A 22785-nucleotide genomic window follows, 5' to 3' on the forward strand; every position below is an offset into this window, starting at 1 on the left:
CCCAGGGTGGGGTGGGGGGGCTGCAGGCAGCAGGGCCTAAGGAGGGAGGTGTGGAGGGAGGAGGCCCACTGCCATTCTTGGTATGGTTCTCTCTCCAGGAGCAGAGTTGTATCTGGCCTCACTCTGGGCAGCTTATAAGGCCTGGTGTGAGTTTTGTTGATGCAAGTGCAGCATAAAAGGAACAAATCCGCCAGCACCAGGGCTGTTGCCACTGGAGTCCTTTTGCATACATTTCTCAAATGATAATTCACTCTACCCAGCCCCCTTCCCCACCCCCCTAGGCCGATTTATTGAAAAAAACACCTTATATGGTAATATTGTTAACACACCGTCAGCTGGCCTTTTTAGGGACTCTGTTTAAAGAAGATCCGCCTCTGGGGTTTTATATTGCTCTGGTATTTATGCCAAAGACACACCAGCCCTCCGTCACTGGGAGAAGGACCTCTCATATACTCGGTGAGTACTGCACACACAGCTTCTGCCATCCCTTCCTTTCTGAGGCTGCCTGGCCCCCTGGGTGCGGAAGGTGCCTCCAGATTGGCCTGGCTTCCGTGACGCTGGCCCAGCTCACATGTCAAGGCGCTCGGTGGGCAGTGGGGCCTCCGGGCATGCTGCTGCCTTCCAGGAAAAGGCATCTCTGGGCATGGGGCATGCTGGACAGCCCTGCGACTGGATGGTGGGTGGGATAGAACACCTGTGGTCTCTACTCACCCTGCTCACCTGGGCCACTGCAGATCTATAACCTCATGTCCTTTGTCATGATTCAGAATGTCTGAGAGGCTGTTTTAGGGAAGTGGATGTTTTGCAGGAAAACAGCTTCTTCTCGGGGTATTTGAATCAAAGCCAACAATGGTCCCAGGATCCATGAGATGTCTGTGTTGGGAATGGAAGTGTGTTTTCTTCAGTCCCCTTGTGGGTCTCACTCTCCTCTGATTCATGCTTGGCTGAGATGAATTGAGAATTTTCTCAGTCCTTGAAGGCTCCAGGGTCATTGGGGGATGTGGAAACTCAGGGTTGGGGCACGGGCAAGTGTCCTGTGGCATCATGCAGGTTTAGGGCTGGCGGGAACATGACAGTCATCTAATTCATTCTGAAGACACTGAGGCCTAGAGAAGTTAAGTGACCTGCCCAAAAGGCTCACACCCAGCTGTGAAACCACCTACCAATGCCTTCATCCTCCCCTCCGATCCCCTGCAACACATGCACGCACAAATAATTAAGAGGGAAATGAGACCAAGGGGCTGTTTCCACTTTTGTGACCAGAGTTGTGAACATCTGTTTGTGGCTGAGGCAGCTTGGTGCAGTGGTGGAGCTCTTGGAGGCAGACTGCCCAGCTGCCAGAGTTACTTGGTGACCCCAATGTTCTCACATGTAAAATGGGAGTGCTAGTAATAATACCTACCTGGCAGTGTTGTTGTGGGGATTAAATGAGATAATACATTTATAGGGTGCTCAGCTCAACACTGTTAGGGCCTGGCCCTGAGTGCTTTAAGTATCACCTGCAGGGCTTGTTAAAACACAGATTGTCTTCCACCCCACCCCAGATTCTGATTCGGTAGGCTGGGGTGGGGTCTGATAATCTTCATTCCTAATAAGCTCCCAAGTGATGCTGAGGCTGCAGTTCTGGAATCACACTTTGCACAGGGAGGCACTGAGGGCTTGCTTTTTACTATTCGAACAAGTTTAGACTTGGAGGTTAGCCTTTGAGTGGAAAAGAAACTGAGCTTCCTCTGGTGGAGATGGATAGGTACTTGGAGAAAATGCAATGAGCAATGAGATACTACATGCCAGGTCTGGGATACCAAATGGGCAGTATGACATCATGATTTTGAGGCTAGAGTTTTCTCCTTCCCTTTGTTTATTGCACCAACATTTATTGAGTACTTATTATGTGTCAGGCTCCTGCTCCTTAGGGAGAGTGTAGAGGCTTCTGCAATCACTAGGAGAGATGAGCAAACAAACAGATAAAGGCCAGGAGGGGCCGTCACCCAGTCCTGGAGTTATCTGGGAAGGCTTCCTGGAGGAAGGGTACCTGAGCTGGGTACTGATGTAGGACTAGTCCCCAAATCAGGGAAGCATGGTCTTTGGACTGTTGAAGTGGCTCAACTCCACTGAATTAGATTTCAAGACAGGAAGCAGGGACAGTTTAAACAGAGGGGCGGGCAGCGCTGGATTACTAAGGCTTCATACACTAAAGGGTTAGGCAATGGGGGACCACAGAAGCGTGACGGCAAGAGATCTGCCCTTTGAAGGGACTGCTCTGTCAGCGGTGAAGAGAGTGGACTGGAACAGGGCGAGAGCGCTACCGGAGTGTGCAGAGGCCCTGAGCTGGAGCACCGCGGTGGCGCGGAATCAGAAATACAAGACCCCAGGATTGGTTGGGAGGGCAGTGGGAGGAGTCGGGTGTTGGGCGTGGCCTCCAGAGTGGGCGGTGCTCTTCTCTCTCGGGCAGTTCCAAGTAGAGGATGGTGATGAAGGCCGCAGCCCCGGAGGTGGAGTCGAGGTGCTAGGGGTCTGGGGTATAGATGCCCTGCAGGCAGTCTAATAGAGCCCGGGAGAAGGGTCTGGACTGAGTGGATCCGGCAGAGCAAGAGAGAGGCGCAGGTAAAAGAACAGGCCCAAACGTTAGATTCCTGATGATCAGAAATATTACTCACCAGAAGTCATTTTTAATTTAGTTAAGTATACCAATGAAGTCAAGGTAACAAAGTTGATTAGAGGTGCTGCTGCTAGAATTTTCCACCGCAGGAGCGTTTTTTGTTAAATTATTTCTCTCTGCCAGGCTAATTGTATGGATATGTGTGCCTGCAGATTATTATAGGCAGCTGCTTAATGTCGTTTGAAGCCCTCACTGCAGAATATTTCTCCAACTATTGTTTGAGGTCCCACCATCTGAGAGGCCTTCCTTTTAGGACTTATATTTTGTACTGAAATGAAAATGCCTTTGGAAAGTGGTGTAAGTTCAGTCTTCCCTTTAGTAATCATTGATTTGTGAAGTGGATGGTTCAACTCCTTCCAATATGACAGACTTCATTATGGGAGCAAGTTCTGATAGAGAAGAGTAAGAGAGGTCATAAGAACTATGATTTTTGCAGCCCTTTGCAACAGGGTTTGGCAAACTTTTTCTGAGGAAGGCCAGATAGTAAATATTTTATGCTTTGCAAGTCTAAAGGTTTCTGTGGCGACTATTCAAGGCTGCCATCATAGGGATAGCAGCCATAGACGGTATGTAAATGAACAGGTGTGGCTGTGTTCCAATAAAACTTTATTGATAGGCTCTGAAATTCAAATTTCATATAATTTTCTCAAGTCATAGAATATTATTCTTTGGTGTTTTTTGCAACCACTGAAAAATGTCAAAATCATTCTTAGCTGGTGGGGCCCACGAAAACAGGCATTAGTTTGCAGATCCTGATTTACAATTATAAAGCACTTTCGTTTCCACTATTTCTTTTTTTTTTAATGGTTATTTTTTTTTGAGAGAGAGAGAGAGAGAGACAGAGCATGAGCGGGGGAGGGGCAGAGAGAGAGGGAGACACAGAATCTGAAGCAGGGTCCAGGTTCCGAGCTGTTGGCACAGAGCCGGACATGGGGCTCAAACTCATGAACCATGAGCTCATGACCTGAGCCAAAGTCAGATGCTCAACCGACTGAGCCATCCAGGTGCCCCACATTTCCATTATTTCATTTGCTTCACAATCCCAGGAGACAGATGCTACCCTTTCCAGGAAACTGAAGGCCAGAGGGGGATTCGGGGGAAGGGGCCATGGGAAGGGGGTACCCTGAGGGAGGAGAAGGGGAAAGAAAGGGAAGCTGGAAAGAACTCTGAAGCCAAATCTTGTCTCCTTCAGAGTGACAGGTTGGGGGGCTAACGTCTCTGCCCTCATGTTTGCCTGAGGGTGGCCAGGGAGATGAGTGAATGAACACATTTTTTGGCACCCATTATGTCTTTGGGTTTTGACCACCCTGAGGGGCGGGGTGAAGCTGGGTTTCTAACTCTGAAATCCTCAGTGAAGACCAGATGTGCCGAAAGAGCCAGAATAATTCTGTTGGCTTTCTGTGAGCACAGAATGGTTGTGACCCCAGGAAACCACAGTGACTTTGGCTTTGGTTCAGCTGACACACTCAACCTAGCCACAGATTACCAGCAAGCAGCTGAGAAAGGTCTAGAATTTCTCTTGGCAAAGACATTCCAGGAGAGCCTGGCTTCATGGTGAAACCTTTCTTCCCAGGCAGTGTGGGACCCCGTGGAGGCCCCACTCCAGGCCAGCAGCCCTACCCCTGTCTTTACCTCTGTCACTTCTCATTTGGTTCTGACTTCAAAAAAGCAGATTTAAATCCAGCTAAAGTGCTGCACAATGGCATTGTTGACTTGACAGCTTTAAGTTGCTTTGTGGCTTGTCTCAGCTGCTGCTCAGCTTGGGAAACAAAGTCCAATCCTCTCCTTCTGTGTGTGGGGAACTCAGCGGGAGACAAAAGGGTCCATTGAAAAGCCAGACAGGCTTGAACTACAAATCACACCAGAGAGGGATGCTGAGGGGACCCCAGAGGGAGATAGTCACAGAGATGCAGCTTTCCCTCTCGGCCACCTTCTAGCTTTTGAGGTGGTTTTCCCTTCCTGGTGGACCACCTGCTAGAACAGGGCAGCACAACTGATAGCCGACCAGCTTGTGAAGAGAAAACTGTCTCCCTGTGATTCAAATCAGGCCCGTGTGAGCAAGCTGTCAGGAGACTGGACTGTGGGGACCCAGGGATCCCAGGGGCAGGGCAGATCAGGTCTGGAAAGGGGCCACTCGGGTGGTGGTGGGGGGGTCACCCACTGTTTATTGAGCACCTACTGTTTGCTAAGCACTGAGTTAGTTTTGAGGGCTGTAAACATAAACCCAGACTTAGTCCTGGCATAGGAGGGGTGCAGAGGCTCAGAAAGAGAAGTGAACACAGATCCTTTTGTTTCGGCCTTTTGCTGCCAACGGCTCTAGAGAGATGGAGAGACAGAAGCAAAAACACCAAACATGGAGAAGTTAGGACAGTTTCACTAAGGAAGGTGTAAGCTTCCGGCTTTGGAACCTGTTCTGAGTTGATGCCAGCCCTGCCTCTTCTTGACTGAGACCTTGGGCCAAGTTCCTTCCCTTCTCTGAGACTTGGTTTCCAAATCTGTAAAATAGAAATAAAAACATTTTCCCTTGGGGCTTTTATGAGGATTAAATAGATAATCTATGTGAAGAGCCCCATATTTTTTAAAATTAAAAATACATTTTTACCAAAAATGGAAGCATGGCCAATACTGGTATGTTTCACCTAGCAATGCAGCTCACCCCTTTTCTGTTGCATTAACTATTCTGCTGTCCCCATTATACAAAGGTTTCAGGCAGTTAGTTTACAAGCCAATTTATTATTTGACAACTTCCTTTGATATTACGTGGCTTCTAATTTTGGTTATTTTAAGCTGTGATAAACTAGCCCGTAGCCAAATCTTTGCATTCACCCATGAGTGTTTCCCAAGGATAAAATCCTGGAAGTGCCTTTGTGGAGTCAAAAGTTATGTACATTTTTAAGACCGGGGACAAGGATTTTCGAATTCCCCTTCTGAAATGCAGTGCAATTTGGCACACCTCCGCTGTGAATGCAAACCCACCTCCCCACACCTTTGCCAGATGCGGGGAGGGGGCGGGGGGGCAAGCATCGGACCTGGTGTTCCAGCTAGAGGTGGTGTTAGCTTTTAGCCTGGCCCCAGAGTACTGCTCCCTCTTCACAAGACCCCATGTCCCACTTACAGATGCTAAACAAGAGCTATCACAGTTTGCTTATTTCGACCCACGTGCAAAACCTCGTATTTACCCTGTTAGGTTTAATATTATTTGACTTGGCTCATTTTCTCTGTTTTTTGAGATCATCTTGGGTTTTGATTCTTCCATCCAACACATTTAATATTATACTCTCTTCCAGCTCTGGAAGTTTGATCGGCACATACCCCATATTTTCATCCAACGCATTTATAAAAATGTGTGACGGAGGACTGAGAGTGGAGCCTGGAGGAATATTGCTGCCTCCAGGTTGATGTTGACTCATTAATTAACACCTTTCAGTGACAGTAATTCAGGCAGCTGTATATATGCCTAACTCATTTATTGTTCAGCCCACATGGCTTTATCAATAGGGATATCACAGGAGACCTCGTCAGATGCCATGATCAAGTTAAGGTCCAAGGTCTCCCACCTTCTTCTGCATTCCCAGCCCACAGCAGTCCCGGAGAAAAAGGGGAGGCTGTCACTCTGTCAACATTTGTTCTTGGTAAACCCTTAGTAATTATAAGAAATCACTGCTTCTTTAATAATGCTTTCTTCTTTAACAGTGCCTTCTGGAAACCTGCCTACCTTGCATATCAAGATTAACTGATGTTTGAGAAATCTGCTTTCTTTCCCTTTTTGAACATTAGAACAAACTTTGCCCATCTTCAGTTTTCTGACATCCCTTCATTTCCCACTCTTCTAACATGGTAGGAAGTTAGGATCTTCTCTGCAATCCAGAAACTGCTCAGACCAGAAACAATATTGTTTTAAGCAGCTAGGGGAGGGTGCTGTCCTTCAATCTCCATCTCATCTCACACCTTGAGTTCCTCTTACCAGTGTTTAGTCTATCTTTGGTACTCTGAAAATCCTTCTCCTTGACTCCCATTGATTAATTCACTCCTTCATTTTGATGACAAACATTTAAAAGCACACTCTGTGCCAGATATTGTGTTGGGCACACTGAAGAATCGTGGGGGGAACAGGACAGACCCAGCTCCTGCCTTTGCAGAGCTACAAACGAGCTGGGATATGCAGAGTTGATCATTGCTCATGCAAGTTCTAGGTGCTGTGGGGCCAAGAAGAGGGGCTACTGACAGACTGGTGGGCCAGAGAGGCCTCATGAAAATGCAGTGTCCATGCAGAGGCCTGGCAGGTGATAGGAGTTAGAGTAGCAAACAGGTGAGGGGAGGGTGCTCCAGACCCTGCGTCTCAAGATCCAGCAGGGAGAGAAGATGACACAGTTCAGAGAATGGAAAGAAAGTCCATATAGGCAGAGTGAGAAGGCCAAGAGGGGGCAAGAGGGAAGGTGAGCCTGGAGACACAGGCCCGGCCAGACCCTGGGGAGCTCTGTGGCCTGAGTTAGAGGGCTGGGACTTGATCCATGGCCATGGGGAACCCCAGGGGGAACAGGGACAGAGGCAGAGCTGGATTCAGGAAGTCACAGCAGCTTCTTCCCTGGTGTCCACTCTGCTTTGAATGTAACAGGGAAGAGCTTCCTTTTAGCCTTAAAGTGTGTTACTAACCTTCTGCTCAGCCTCGACTTTGCCTTTCTGACCTCATATTCACAAGCCTGTGTCTCTGTCTCCTCCTTGCTTTGTCCACCTTTGATGTGAGGCCACAGAAGAGCCAGGGTCACAGATTTCCATAGCATTTATCTCCTTCCCGGCCTGTGTTCTGAATGAAGTTTCCAGGGGCCTTCCTCCTCAGCAGCCACCTGTTTTTCCTGGACTGCTGAGAGTCAGCCTCCCTGAGCCCAGGGCCTTTCTGTCTTCCACCTGTCCCCCTGGGGGACCCCCAGGCCAGGGGGCAGTCTGCACACCCTCCCCTGAGCTTCTGTTGTTTCTTCTTTGTCACCGAGCGCCAACGAGTCGTCAGCTGTTGTCTTTTAGCCTCCCTGAAAGAAAGAAAACCTGCAACAGATGTGGGAAAAATGAACTCCCTCACCACTTTGCAGCCATCCCAATGCAGTGATGAGCATCAGCGGACGGACTGCTGCTTTCTCCACCCGAAGAGCCAGGGACTGGCCTTCCTGTCCAGAATCCTCTCTCCTCTCAGTCTGCCCTTCCTCCCCAAGCCGCTTCTAATGTCCACATCCTATAAAGATATCCATCCTATTAGATTAGTCCCATTGAACACCAGTCAGATTAGATTATTGACTTCATTCTACCTTAATTACCTGTCTAAAGACACTATTGCCAAATATGGTCCTGCTCTGACATGCTGGGGGTGAAGACTTCAACATATGACTTGGGGCAGTGGGGACACAATCCAACCCGGGACAGCAGGCTCCAGGGAAGAAGTCCAGCTGCCAGGGAGTGGGAGTTCAGGCCCATGTCTGCTCTTCGTGGAACTGGGCCCTGGTTGGAGGTGGAGTCAAGCTTCAGAACCAAGAAGCCTGTCTCCAGCATGATTTTGACAAGGCGCTGACTAGTTCTCTTCTCCCCCTGCCCCGAAGGTGCTCCAGCCCCCGGTTCACTTGGCCACACTCACCATGTGTGAAGAGGAGACCACTGCGCTCGTGTGTGACAATGGTTCTGGCCTGTGCAAGGCTGGCTTTGCTGGAGATGATGCCCCCCGGGCTGTCTTCCCCTCCATCGTGGGCCGCCCTCGCCACCAGGTATGTGCTCATCTGGACCCAAGGCTTTGAGCCTCTAGGAGTAAACGCTGCATGGTGGAGACTACCTGACGTGTGTGTGAGCGTGCGTGTGTGTGTATGTGTGTGTGTGAGCTTTGTGAGTGCATGTGTTGGGGGGGGGGGACTCGCTTCCAGTTAACTAACAGAGCAAGACCCTTCAAATAGAAATATCCAGCACTAAACCCAACATAGCCCAGGCATGCAGGGATGGTATTATGTTTGGTTCAAGTCTTTGGAAGAAACTTGTAAAAAATACCTGCAAGTAAATAAGAACTTTGCCTTTAAGAAATGTACACTCTGTGAACTAACTTGAAATCACAGGCTACAACAGAGGCAAAATATTTCACCAGGAGGAGCACAAAGGAGGGAGAGATTAAATATGAGTGGAGGGACCAGGGAAGAGAGGCTTTGCAGAAAAGGGAAAACTGAGGATACGGAGGATCTCCTCATATGCAGAGAAGAGCAGGAGCCAAGATGTGGGGACGTCAGAATGTAAGCAGAGGGTATCTGAGGAGAGCAAGTGTGAGCCCTGTGTGTGTAAAGTGAGGGAAGAAGCGCATGGAAGGCCCTGCTCTCTCTCGGAAAATGACGTTGTCTTAGGAGAGAGAAGAGAGACAAGCCCACAGAAACCCTCCCCCTTCTCTCCACGCCACCTCCACATTCATCAGTACCTGCCTCGCCCATGTCTCATTCTGTCCTGTCTCCAGGAAGAAAGATATCTTTCCCATCTGTATCCTTCTTCACAGCCCCTCCAGTGCCTAGATCCCCCTAAGTGGAGCCCTCAGCCAATCTGCTTCTTCCTTGTCTTTTGCATTACAGGGTGTAATGGTGGGAATGGGCCAGAAAGACAGCTACGTCGGGGACGAGGCTCAGAGCAAGCGAGGGATCCTAACCCTCAAGTACCCCATTGAACACGGCATCATCACCAACTGGGATGACATGGAGAAGGTATTGGTGGACTCCCCCCTTTTGGTATAATAATACACCGTCATGACCCTCGTCTCCCACAGGCCTCTGTCCCGTCAAGTGCCTCAAGATGTGTCTCATATCCTTCCTTCCTTCTTCGTCCATCCCCCTGATCACTCCCTGTGGGGCTGCCAATGGCTCTCGTTGGACGGCTGCAATGGCTTCCTGATTTCTTTGTCTCCAGCCTCGCCATCCAGTGAATTCCCTGCACTGCTGCAAAGCTAGTCTTCCTAAAAACAGACCAGATCGTGTCCCTCATCTTCTCGAGAAGCTTCGGTAGCTCCTCATTAACTGACAGTAGCTTCCTAACTCCCTGTCTGGGGTCTGAGGATGTGTCCTACCTAATGCCCAGCTTCATCCTTTCAAACAGCTTTCGCTCTAGCAGGTGCTCAATGCTGCTGCTGCCTCTATGGGGGCAAATGGCTTCTCTCCCTTTCATTTTTTCCTGTCATGACCTCAGGGAGCTGCATTAATGCCATGTCGTTATGATGATTCTCTAATGAAAGTTCTAAGTAGGACTCTCTAGGGGTTTCTAGAAATGTGTGTGTGTGTGTGTGTGCGCGCGCGCGCGCGCGTGCAAGAAAATGCAGGGGTAAGGGGGGGATTTTTAAAAGGTAGTTTGTGATCAACAAAATCACGTGTGGGAAATGCTAATAGAGCCTTCCTAATATTCTTTTGATATGTTCTGCTGACATTTGTCTGAGAATCCTTGTTTTTGCAAGGAGTGCCTTTTGAAGTGCCATAGAATGCTTATCGAACAGGCTGCGACCAGAAAGGAGGATGTTGCTGTGAAATCTGTAATACACTCCACTCTTGTCTAAATCCCAGATTCAGTTATTTGGGGTGTGAAGCTTTTACGCTGTGCAGTGGCTAACAGCACAGACCCTGGAGTCCGTGGCAGGGAGGTCTGGCAGTGGGTTCTTCCTTCTGAGCCTCAGTTTCTCCATTTGTGTAGATAAAAATACTTACTTCATTACGGTTGCTTTGGAGACTGAATTAGGTACTCAGTATGATCTCAAGGCATGGAACACTGTACTCAGTAAATGGCATCTATTACTCATAGTATCTAACAGAATCTAATTCAAAAACATAATAGACAAAATATTTTGGTATAAAAATATTTTAGCAGTAATTATTTTAGTAGTAATAATGTGTGACCTCGTTAAAGAAATTCCTAAACATATATTATACACCTCAAAGAAAAATAGAATAGGGGAAAGCTGTCAAATCTTCCCAAATTCATTTATAGGCTCATTGCCTTTCTAATAAAAAACTCACAATTTTTAAAATTGTATATATATATTTTTTAAATTTTTTTTTAACGTTGATTTATTTTTGAGACAGAGAGAGACAGAGCATGACGGGGGAGGGTCAGAGAGAGGGAGACACAGAATCTGAAACAGGCTCCAGGCTCTGAGCTGTCGGCACAGAGCCCGACGTGGGGCTCAAACTCACGGACCGTGAGATTGTGACCTGAGCCGAAGTTGGACGCTTAGCCAACTGAGCCACCCCGGCGCCCCTAAAATTGTATATATTTAAGGTGTACAAGCTGATGGCTTGATACACATTTATATATGTAAGAGCCACCACATTCCATCTAATCAATGTACCTATCACCTCACATAGTGACTTTTTTTCCTTGTACTGAGAACACTTAGGATTTACACTCTTAGCAAATTTCATATACACAGGACAGTATTGTTACCTATAGTCACCATGCTATACATTAAATCTCCAGAATTTATTCATCCTGCATTAAGGCTTTGTACCCCTTGACCAACATCTCCCTGTCTCCCCACCCCGAGCTCTTGGTAACTACCATCCTACTTTCTGCTGCCATGAGTTTGAGTAAAAAAAAAAAAAAAAAAAAAAAAAAAAAATCACAATTTTTTAATTCTGCAGGGTAATCATAAATAACGTACGTTTGGAGAAATAAATAAGGCAAAATTTATGAGAACACAATGAGTAAGGAAAACTATGAGAAGCTTGCCATATTCACATATTAAAATATAATGTAGTATACAAATTAAAATAGTTTGGTACTAGCACAAAGGTAAAGAGGAAATACATGATAAATGAAACTTTGAACACCAAAGGGAGAACAGGGTTGGTCAACAAATTATTCCAGAACAACTGATGAGTTATTTGGGGGATGGGAAGTCTTTATGGCCCCTACCATACACCATTTCACCAAACACATATAAACTGAATATAAAAGTTAAATATAAAAATTCAAATGGTAAAGAAATACAGCATAATAAGCATGAGCATTTATCAAATTTCTGGTGAAAGAAGTCATAGAGGGAAAAAATGACAAATGTGATTTTCAAAAAATCATGACTTCTAGTATGTGAAAAACATAACCAAATGTAAAAGGCAAACAATAAGTTGCAAAAAAATTCACAAGAGCAATGAAGATTAATATAAACAGCCAATGTAAATTGATGACTAAAAATACAAAGTCTCCACTGGGCAAATAAATAAAGGACATGAACAGATAATCCACCAAACAGAAATTATAAAAAGTTGCAAATCTGAAAACACTTAAACTCATTTGAAACAAATGTAAATTGTCAAAGTAAAACAATGAGGTATTATATTTCCCTACCAAATTATTTCCTATATTAAGAGTGAGAACCCTGGATGCAGGTAGGGGGAAAATGGGCTTTCTCATTCTGGAGGAAAGAGTAATTTAGCCTCTTTGTTGGTAAAAAGAAATGAAAAGGTCTTCTGGGGTGCCAGAGTGGCTCAGTTGGTTAAGCATCTGACTCTTGATTTCGGCTCAGGCCATGATCTTATGGTTCTTGAGTTCAAGTCTCGTGTTGGGCTCTGTGTTGCAGAGTCTGCTAGGATTTTCTCTCTCTCTCTCTCTCTCTCTCTCTCTCTCTCTCTCTCTCTTTCTCCCTCTCTCTCTCTCTCTCTCTCTGCCCTTCCCCCATCTCTTTCATAAATACATTTTTTAAAAAGGTCTTCCAATCACCATGCTAATAGCCTAGTAATTCCACTTTTAAAATTCTTTTCTTTGGAAATGCCCTGAATAGAAAAAGGAAAATACAATATGTACAAGATAGCTATGATAGGATTATTTATAAACAAAAATCAAAGATACCATGAATAGTAATACAATTAAATATATGATAGCATATGATGAAATGTTGTATAAGCATTAAAAATAAATGTTCAATTAATTAAAAAGAAATGTTTACTATGAAAAAAGAAATTATTTATGTTACACTCACCAAACAGTGGCAGGAAACAAGATTGAATGTAAAAACATAAAAATAGTGTAACAATAAATAAATACAAGTATATGAAATAAATAAGTCGTGATAGTAATAAATTTGAAAATGCTCAAAGGTGAAAGATTAGTAAGAAGAAAAAGCCAAAGTGTTAACTATTATTAGATGATGGAAATGTGGGAGACTTTTACTCCTCTTAGAAATAGTTCTATAATTTTAAAATTATCAACATCTCTAAGTTTTAAAGTACTTTGTAAAAGCTCTAAAAAGTTAAGTGAAAATGAAGTGCAGGTATTTGGCCTCAACAGCCATGATTCGGATTCCTGGACCCGGGGTCCAGCCTGGGAACCTGCACCGACAGCAGTCACCCCAGCTCGTTCTGTGATAAAGCGTCTGGGGCCCACATTTGAAGAAATACTGACATCACTCAATTAAGACTCATTGCCATTCATATCTCTGTTGTGAAACTTACATAGACAGGGCCTTGGCTTCTGCCATGTCTTCTGCCTCAGATGCCCTTCTCAGCCTCTGGAGACCTTCCTTTGCCTGCAGGGCCAACCCAAATCCCCCAGATAATGAACTGCCTCCTCTTTTACTCAAAATGTGGATATATCTTTCTATTTTGCCTTCTTGGGTGTTTTACTCCTCTCTGGGCCTTGAAACCAAGATCAAGGGACCATGTCTGATTTCATATCTGTCCTCACTACAGTTAGCACCATCCTAGCACAAAGCCGGGAGTCCACAAATATATGGGTGCAATGGAAGCAAATGACCCTATGCCCCGCCTCTGAGGAAATCAGAGCCCTGTGTCCCTGCCACTCTGCTGAATCCCTCTGAGATGTAGAGTCCTATTTGGTTGTCTTGGATCATTGGACACGGTGAGAAGAAATAGCTTCCTCTAAAGCAGTGATTCTCCACAGGAGCAATTTTGCCTCCTGGGAGACGTTTGGCAATGATTGGAAACATTTTTGCTTGTCATAGCTGGAGAGGTGCTACTGGCATCTAGTGGGTGGAGGCCAGGAATGCTGAACATCCTGTGATGCATAGGTCAGCCTCTCACATCGTGGAATTATCCAACCTGAAATGTCAAAGTGCTGAGGTTGGGAAACCCTGCTCTAAAGCACCAGCCTGGCCAGTAATAGACAGTGGCAGTTCAAGCATATCTGTCAGGTTCCCATAGAGAGGTGTGGGCAGGGGGAGGGAACCAGGAAGAGTTGTTGAGGCACCCAAGTACTAGGAACAGAGGAAAGCTCTTACACCCTAAGCCTGAAAGGTGGGTTAGGGGCAGTGTCACTAGAGCTGGAAGAGGAGCCACCCAATAGGAGCTGGGCTCACAGTGAGCCACACCATTGCTTGGAGAAACACCCTGACCTCTCTCCCTCTTCCCACTCTCCAGCCTCTTGCTGATGTCTTCCATCTGCCAAGCATAGCCAGAAGCCAGGAAGCAAGGAATACTGAGAGATGCAATGGGTCTGGCCCCCCAGGGAAGAAAGTCAGGGGAACAGAAGAAGAGTAAAGAGGAGGGAATTTCCTATGGAAATAATCAAGACGCTAAGTATATTGGCCCCAGATCTGAGTCCTGTCTAGGGCCCTGTTGAAAAGGAATGTAAACTCCAAAGGTTAAGCAGAAATTCCCAGGACTGACAGTCTTCTCTTCAGACCCATCCCATGCTATGGACATTGTGTCATGCTCCCCCAGCATGTACATGCCAGTGGAATTTTATAGGAGACTCCTCAGCTCATTTGACTTTTGTCTCAACCAGATCTGGCACCACTCCTTCTACAATGAGCTGCGGGTAGCACCTGAGGAACACCCCACCCTGCTCACAGAGGCCCCCCTAAATCCCAAGGCCAACAGGGAGAAGATGACCCAGGTAAGAGGCCAAGAAGTCTTAAGCATGACACAAGAAAGCAGCATGGATCCCTTCTCCCTTTCACACATCAGTGCAGCAAAAATTTTTGAGGACATGCTATGTGTGTAGTCTATGTCAGGCCCTATGGGAGGTGGGGTGGCGTAAATAGGCACAGCCCTTGCCCTAAATAAGGTTACAAACCATCCCGTGAGCCAAGAGGTGCTGTGATTTCTGCCAGATCATCCTTCATTCTTCGTTGTCCTTTCAGATCATGTTTGAGACCTTCAATGTCCCTGCCATGTATGTCGCCATTCAAGCTGTGCTCTCTCTCTATGCTTCTGGCCGCACAACAGGTGAGCAGCCTGTAATCTGATCCCTTCCTGACTTGATGTGGGGTGGGGGCAGGTGCTGTAGAGAAAGCTGGGCTCCTGCAGAAGTTCCTGCTCAGAAGAATCAAAGGGACAGTCAAAGTCCAGGGAAAACCCTGCTTAGGGATAACAGAAGGGAAGCCCATGTGGAATGCATTCAGGTCTACCCAGTAGAGCTGGCAAGAATTTATATGAACGAAGCATGACAAGTACATCCAGCGAGGGCTGTTTCCCTCACAGCAGTTAGTCCCTGAGCTTACATACACTTTCTAGCAGTATTGGAATGTTTCTGCTCATGCGCCTGTGATGGTGGACATGTATGTGCCCTTGGTATAGAAGGGTGCTCAGGGAAACAGAAGGAACTTCAAGATAGAGCAATTTGTAATGGGGACTCGATAACTTCCATGAACATTGTTCAACATTCATTCATTCAAGTATTCATTGATTCAATGATTGATTGATTGATTGATTCATTCATTCATTCTTCGGACATTTCCCATTACTCCCTACCAGGTGCCAAAGGCTGCACCAGGCCATGGGCATACAGTGACAAATGAGACAGCCCTGCCATCCCAGAGCTAATGGTCTAGTGGGGGAGAGGCAAAATGAAAAGATTGTTTCACTGCTGATGACAAGGACAGTGATGGGGAATGTATGATGGTTCTATAATTCACTTATTTGTTTTACCATTTCTCTACTGCTGGACTTTTAGGTTGTCTCCAGTTTTTATTTTTTATTATAAAATATGCTGTGATCAGCATCCTTGTACAAGTGTAAACTACCGGTCTCTGGATGTTTATTTTGTATCGGGCCCTTACTGAGCCATCTTATTAGCTCTAGCCATGTCTCAGTTGATTCTCTTGGGTCTTCTAGGTATACAGCCTCATCATCTGTAAATAATGACAATTCTGTTTCTTTTTGATAATACCTCTTATTTCTATTTTCTGTCATATTGCATTGGCTAGAACATCCTCGACTGTATTAAGTAATAATGATACAATAATAATACTAGTGTTTCTCCATAGATTATGATATGGATTGAGATTTATTATCGTGTTGAAAAGCTCATTTCCCTCCATGGTTTAATAAGTTTCATCAGTCAAGAATGTTATTTTTTTTTTAATTGGATGGTTTTTGTGGTCCCTTCCAGATCTCACATTCTCCATGCGTGTGCATATGTGTTAGTTTAATGCCAGAAGGATGTGCAAATTATCCAGTCTCCTTAAAGAATGTGCAGTTGAGATGCACATTGACAAGTATGCATTACTATGAAAGTGTTTTAAGGAATACAAGAAGGGAAGATGTTTTACTTGCCTTCCCGAAAGCTACCTTCTCATTTTGGAGAATGAATTGATGTACACAAAAAATATTATTATTGATCCTTATGGTGGGTGAATTTTCTTAGCTGCTAAAGAAAAGTATGGTAATTGAGGATCATTTGGCAACTGGTCCCAGAAAGATGAAAGACAAGAAGTTTTCATGGGTCCTATCCCTCTGTCCATAGGCATCGTGCTGGATTCGGGGGATGGCGTCACCCACAATGTCCCCATCTATGAGGGCTACGCACTGCCCCATGCCATCATGCGTCTTGACCTGGCTGGCCGTGACCTCACTGACTACCTCATGAAGATTCTCACAGAAAGAGGCTATTCCTTTGTGACCACAGGTATCCAGCCCCTTCCCTGATTCTCACTTGAGCTCAGAATGAAATCTGATCTAGGACCAGGTGTTCTTTGATGAGAAGTCTGTGGCCCCCTGCCCTCAAACTCTCCTGGGATAGATGAGGAGGCCCCTAGGCTGGGGCTGGGCCTCTGGACAAGATCAGGTAGTCAAGGCGGCCTTATTTATGGAGGAAGGTTCCCAACCAAGATGCCCTTGGGAGGGCGACAAACCCTCCTAAGTGCCCTTTCAGAGCATTCCCTGCTTCCCCAGGGACCTGCTACCTCTGTCCACATCCACACCAGGATCAGAGATGGTTTTTACAATGCTAAATGGTAGCAAAAATCTGATGATGCATTTTGTGTCTTAGGGGCATTTGTGGTTTGTCTGAGGACACATGGAATAAATAAGGTCTGAATTTCTAAGGGGAAGTTGTCATGCCTCAGTGGCCACCCTGGACAAGAGGAGATCTTAAGCAGGGCCCTTCCTAGATTCTGTAAGATCACAGCAGATTCTCCTACATTTAGCTGGAAATGTGTCCTGTAAGGCTCTCGGGAAGGCCTGTAGCTTTGTCAGGGCAGAGTAAAGATGGCAAGGAGAAAAGCCCATGTGAAGTTTTGCCTGGGAATCAAGATTTTGAACTTGCACTTTAGGAAGAGGAATGAAAAATCAACATTTATCCTAAGAATGAATTCAGAGTAGAGGAGGAGGTTTTCACGGAGATCAAAATAGGACAAACTAACAGAACAGAGTATCTGCTTTCTGTCATTTCTCCTCTTACTAGCTGAGCGAGAAATTGTGCGAGACATCAAGGAGAAGTTGTGCTATGTTGCCCTGGACTTTGAGAACGAGATGGCCACAGCAGCCTCCTCTTCCTCCCTGGAGAAGAGCTATGAGCTGCCAGATGGGCAGGTCATTACCATTGGCAATGAGCGCTTCCGCTGCCCTGAGACCCTCTTCCAGCCTTCTTTCATAGGTGAGGTGTTGCCCACTGTCCCTGCTAATCGAGAGCAGGGATGGGGGGGTGAGGTAGAGGGGTGGGGGGACGGAGGGAGAAACACCAGGAGCCGTGCACACTTTGTTTATGGTTTATACATAGCCCACATTTTTCCAAGAAGAACCAAAAACACATCAACAATACAACTAGATAAAATCTAATTTTTTTAATGTGTATTTCTTTTTGAGAGAGAGAGACAGACAGAGTGCAAGTGGAGGAGGGGCAGAGAGAGAGGGAGACACAGAATCTGAAGCAGGCTCCAGGCCCTGAGCTGTCGGCACAGAGCTTGATGCAGGGTTCAAACTCATGAATCGGGAGATCATGAACTGAGCCAAAGTCGGACGCTCAACTGACTGAGCCACCCAGGTGCCCCGATAAAATCTGATTTTAAATAAAAGTATAGGAAAATCAAAATAAAGGAAAAGCAGAATAGGGAATATAACATAAAACTAAGAATAAGGTTAATACACAAAACACTTCTTGGATGGCCCAACATTTAGGTCACTGGGACCAAAACCCACAGTGGTAAACAGAATGGGTCTGGGGGCAGACCTGGTCTCAGGTCCTGATTCTGCCCCTTCAGACCCTGTCACCTTGGATGCGTTACCTTCTTCAAACCTCAGTTTCCTCATCTATAAAGTATAAATAATGATAGTACCTACCAGATAGGGTTACAACAAGGATTAAATAAGAGAATATTTAATACAAGGACAACTACTTTTTTCGAGGAGTGTATAAGAAGAGATGGGCCTGTGAGCAAATGCTGATAGATGGTGTAGTGTTACATACCAACTGCACAAAGTGATAGAAGCCTAGGAAATCAGTGAAGGCTTCTTAGAGAAGGTGAACATTTGAACAGAATCTTGAACAATGAGTATCATTTGATGGTATCTGGGGACAGAAGGAGTGCAGGATGGGAATGGCCTACAAGGAGGATGGAAGGCTACCTATTAAGGCATGGAGGTGTGAAAGGTCATGTTCTATTTGGGACATGATGGGAGAAGTAGGGGTGTTGTGTGTGTGTGTGTGTGTGTGTGTGTGTGTGTGTGTGTGTGTGTGTTTGCACACAGAGGAAACTGGAAGGAGTTGCCAGACCCCACGAAGAGCATGGTGTTTAATCATACTAGCAATGAAGATCCCTGCAAGTTTTTAGCTGGCAGTGTAGTAGGGTCAGGTTTGTATTTTAGGAAGATTCCTCTAACCTCAGTGTGAAATTCTGTCAATGGGGAAACTACTAGAGGTGGGGGAGACTAGGTAGGTGGGCACGAGCTGGTTGGGCATGCAGGCCTTTCACTGTGGAAAGTCTTGGTGCCAGGCTAAGGTAGCTAGATGTAACCTGTAGATTAGGGGGCTGTCAAAGATGATATGATGGGTATATCCATGCAGTGGAATACTGTTTAGCAATAAAAGAGAATAAAGAACTGACGCAGGCTCTAACATGGATGAACCTTGAAAACATTATATGAAATGTTAACATTAACATAACGTTAAGTGAAAGGCGCCAGACACAAAAGGCTACGTATTATATCATTCCATTTATGTGAAATGCCCAAAGCAGGCAAATCTACAGAGACAGAAAATAAATTCGTGGTTATCTAGGGCTGGGCAAGGGGTGACGGGGAAGATGGCAGTGTCTGCTAATGGGGACAGCGTTTCTTTTTGGGGTGTTAAAAATGTTCTGAAATTAGGTTTTGGAAATTAGAGGTTGCACAATCTGTGAGTATACTAAAAGCCACTGAACTCTAAAGGGGTGAAAACTATGATATATGAATTCTAGCTCAATAAGGCTTGAAAAAAGATGACACAGTGGAATGTTCCCTTAGAAATATATCTCGTGTGGGGCTCCTGGGTGGCTCGGTTGGTTAGGCATCTGACTCTTGATTTCAGCTCAGGTCATGTTCTCACACTGTGTGAGTTCAAGCTCCACATCAGGCTCTGTGCTGTCAGAAGCACAGAAGCCTGTGCTTCAGATTCTCTCTCTCTGCCCCTCCTCCTCTAGCATTCTTTCTCTCTCAAGATAAATAAACTTAAAAAAAAAGAAAAAGAAATGTATCTTGGGTGAAAAATGTGACAGGTCAGTCAGAACAGGAAGAACCACTGGACAGTTAGAGGTCTAATCCTGGGAGGTGATTAAGGGTGTGTACTAAGGTCGCTGCAACAACAGAAGGGTCACTTGAGGAGCTGAAAGTGTGGGTATTTATGACGTGATGGATGTTGACAAGATACTATGACCTGTACTAGGCATGGAGTCTGCCGGGATTCATGAAACCACCTACAATTCCATCATGAAGTGTGACATCGATATCCGCAAGGACTTATATGCCAACAATGTCCTCTCCGGGGGCACTACCATGTACCCTGGCATTGCTGACAGGATGCAGAAGGAGATCACAGCCCTGGCCCCCAGCACCATGAAGATCAAGGTGGGTCCTGTCCCAGTTCCCTCCACCCTTTGGGAAAATACAAAGGTCCCAAAGACCTGCCTACTTGGGAGATGCTCCAAGTCTGTCTGCCAGGCCCATAGCTTGGTGGTCTCCTGGGCTCAGCATCGTCCTGGTCTAGGGCAGATTTCATCTCAGGGGATTATGCTCCTTGGGCACTGGTGAGCTGGAGACATGTTTAGCATGGGATCTCAAATGTAATCACGTGATGTCATATGAGAAGGGGGTGAAAGAGCTTGGGATGAGAATATTGCGGGGGTTGAGGATGCAATCAGGAGGAGGGAAATAGAGGGAAAGAAAAGAAGGAAGCAATACTACAGCATCTTTAGACTTTAAAAGGGCTGTGCTGCCCCAGAGGAGGGTCAAAGTTTCGGAGAGAAAGTGTGGCGTGGGTCGGGCTGCTGGCTCACTCACAGACACATCACTTGATTCCTGGGCAGCCTTTGATCTGTTGTCTCCTCTTGGTTCCGGTCCTCCCCATGTGGCTGCTCACCAGGGCGGCTCACCTCACAGGCCTCATCAGAACAGGGGCCCACCTGTCTTCTGCTTCTCCCCAGCCTCTGGTCCCCAACAACCATACAGAGCTTTTAGGGCTTCTAGGAGATTTGCTGCTAGCAGGTTTAGAAAAAGAGTTGGGAATTGAATACAGATAATGAATAGATTAAAAGTTACAAAGTCTCACAGTCAAGGTGGTCTCTGGGAGTAGGCCTGATCTGAGGAAATGTGTTCTAAGAACCTTTTTCACAAAGGAGGGCTGCCCTAGGCCTTCCCCCTTTCTAGCATATGGTGCTCAGCACAGGGAAGCAGAGTAGGTCACCGGGAGCCACTGGAGCCACCGTTACTTACTAAGGCCTGCCATACCGGGGCATTGTGCCAGGGCTGGGGCAGGGGCTTTTTACCAGGACCATGTGTCAGGATCCCACACCTCGCCTCGCCCCCAGATTCTGGCTCAACAGATTTGGGGTGTCCCATCACCTACATTGATAAACGAACACCAGCGTTTTGATGCATATCCCAATTTGTGAGCCACTGCCCTGAGTGATTCGTAGACATGATCACTGAGAGGGTGACTTAAATAAGACAAGAGGAGGGGAAAGGGCACTTGAAGCAGGAAAAATACAGAGCACAAAGGTTCCCCATGGTGTGTGTATGCAGGGACAAACACCCCCAGCCAAACTGGACAGCAGGATTTGTACAGACGAATTGGGGAGATGAGACAGGCTGCAAGGATGTGGAAGAAGAGATGTGAGACCAAGGACACCAGCCCAGGACAGCCCAGTGTTTTCTCACAACCAGAGTGGCGCAGCAATAAAGTGGCCATGCTGTCCTTGAGGTGTCAGTCCAAAGAGTGACCAAGTGACTTTTGTCTGACTGAATAATAGGATAACTTCTAAAGACTCTTCTTCCTCTCCAATTCCATGATCTCTGCAATTTAGGAAATATGTAGAGAGAGCCTAAGTAGACAAAAAAAAAAAAAAAAAAAGAAAATCCAGTGTCTGGTTTCTTCTAGCACTGAATTCTTAGACCCTTTAATAGCAGCCTTTCTGGATCTGCTTTTAGGTGGAGTTCAAAATTGTTTGACAGGACAACCAATTTCTAAAGGCTAAGCTCAGGACTTGCAGGGGCAAGGATGAACCGTGTGTGTATGAACTTGAGAACTTGTCAGATATAAGTGGCTGTTGACAGATGAAACTCAAGACAGGGTGTGAGTGGACCAGCTGGCTCGGGATTGGAAGACTCAGACTGGCTGAGCCGCCCTTGCATCCGAACTCCAGGCAGGAACAGAGCAGCACTTTCCCTGCAGGTGTTTGCACGGGTCATCTATGGCTGAGGCACAAGCAACTGCAAAGTCCCAGGGACGTAACACTAAGTGTTTGTTGCTTGTGTATCTGCAGGTCAGCTGGGAGTCGGCCAATCTAAGTCAGGCCCGGCTAGGCAGCCCTGCAGGTCTAGCCAGCTCAGGTCAGGTCCATATCTCATTGTGGGGCCCAGGTGAAGGGCCAGCAGCTTCTCAAGGGAAGCCCTTCCCCTGAAGGTGGCAGAGGCACAAGAGAGACTGTCCGGCTGCATGCCTGAAGCGCATTTCAAGCTCCCGTTTGTATCACGTCTGCCTAAGTCCCATTGGTCTTAGCAAATACAAGGCCCAGACCAAAGCCACAGAGTGAAGCAACACATCCTTCCCATGGGGGCGGAGTGGGGAGAGGGAGGGACAAAGATCTGAGCAACAGTCTAATCTACCACAAGGTTTACCCTGTTTGTTTCTGACCGTGCAGCTGTCCTTACCTGGGGCAGCCGCTCTGTAATGAGAGGATTCCCAGACCACCTCGCTCTTCCCTTGGGGACTGACGGTGATTCACCACATTTATTCTTTGCAGATTATTGCTCCCCCAGAGCGGAAGTACTCAGTCTGGATTGGAGGTTCCATCCTGGCTTCTCTCTCCACCTTTCAGCAGATGTGGATCAGCAAGCCTGAGTATGATGAGGCAGGGCCCTCCATTGTCCACAGGAAGTGCTTCTAAAGTCAGAACAGATTCTCTGGGGATCCCCTTAAGACTGCTCTGTTACTAATCATGAAATATTAAAACCTGCAAGCCTTACTTACTTCTCTGCGTGGGGCTTTTTCTCTCCTCCCCCCTGGGCTTTTACATGGTGCTAAGGACTTTTCACACCTTATTTTTAATCCACACAATGATCCTGTGAGATACACATATCCCCATATTATGGATGAGGAAATTGAGGCTCAGAGAAGTCAAGGACTTGCTGAAGACCACAGAACCAAGATTAAAATCCAAGTGTGTCTAACTCTAAAGCTAGTACTCTCACTCTACTACCTTGTTT

The 22785-nt window shown here is 46.3% G+C and overlaps 1 protein-coding gene across 1 annotated transcript; it reads left to right on the forward strand.

The window, feature by feature from the left end:
* The first annotated feature begins 330 nt into the window (after window positions 1-330).
* ACTG2 (actin gamma 2, smooth muscle) lies at window positions 331-22544 on the forward strand. Its single transcript, XM_015064041.3, has 9 exons — window positions 331-456; window positions 8245-8406; window positions 9244-9372; window positions 14393-14503; window positions 14751-14835; window positions 16355-16516; window positions 17294-17485; window positions 19748-19929; window positions 22323-22544. Exons 2-9 carry the CDS (start codon window positions 8281-8283, stop codon window positions 22464-22466), a joined length of 1131 nt encoding a protein of 376 aa, XP_014919527.1. The 5' UTR covers window positions 331-456; window positions 8245-8280; the 3' UTR covers window positions 22467-22544.
* Window positions 22545-22785: the final 241 nt, after the last annotated feature.

The sequence above is a fragment of the Acinonyx jubatus genome, chromosome A3 (genome assembly GCF_027475565.1).
Source record: "Acinonyx jubatus isolate Ajub_Pintada_27869175 chromosome A3, VMU_Ajub_asm_v1.0, whole genome shotgun sequence".
NCBI lineage: Eukaryota > Metazoa > Chordata > Mammalia > Carnivora > Felidae > Acinonyx > Acinonyx jubatus.

Excerpts from the sequence above, each read along its gene's own strand:
- ACTG2 (XM_015064041.3), top strand. The coding sequence starts at position 8,281 with ATGTGTGAAGAGGAGACCACTGCGCTCGTGTGTGACAATGGTTCTGGC. Across the intron at positions 14,836-16,354 it reads TGCTTCTGGCCGCACAACAG|GCATCGTGCTGGATTCGGGG; the intron begins GTGAGCAGCCTG and ends CTCTGTCCATAG. Across the intron at positions 16,517-17,293 it reads CTATTCCTTTGTGACCACAG|CTGAGCGAGAAATTGTGCGA; the intron begins GTATCCAGCCCC and ends TCCTCTTACTAG.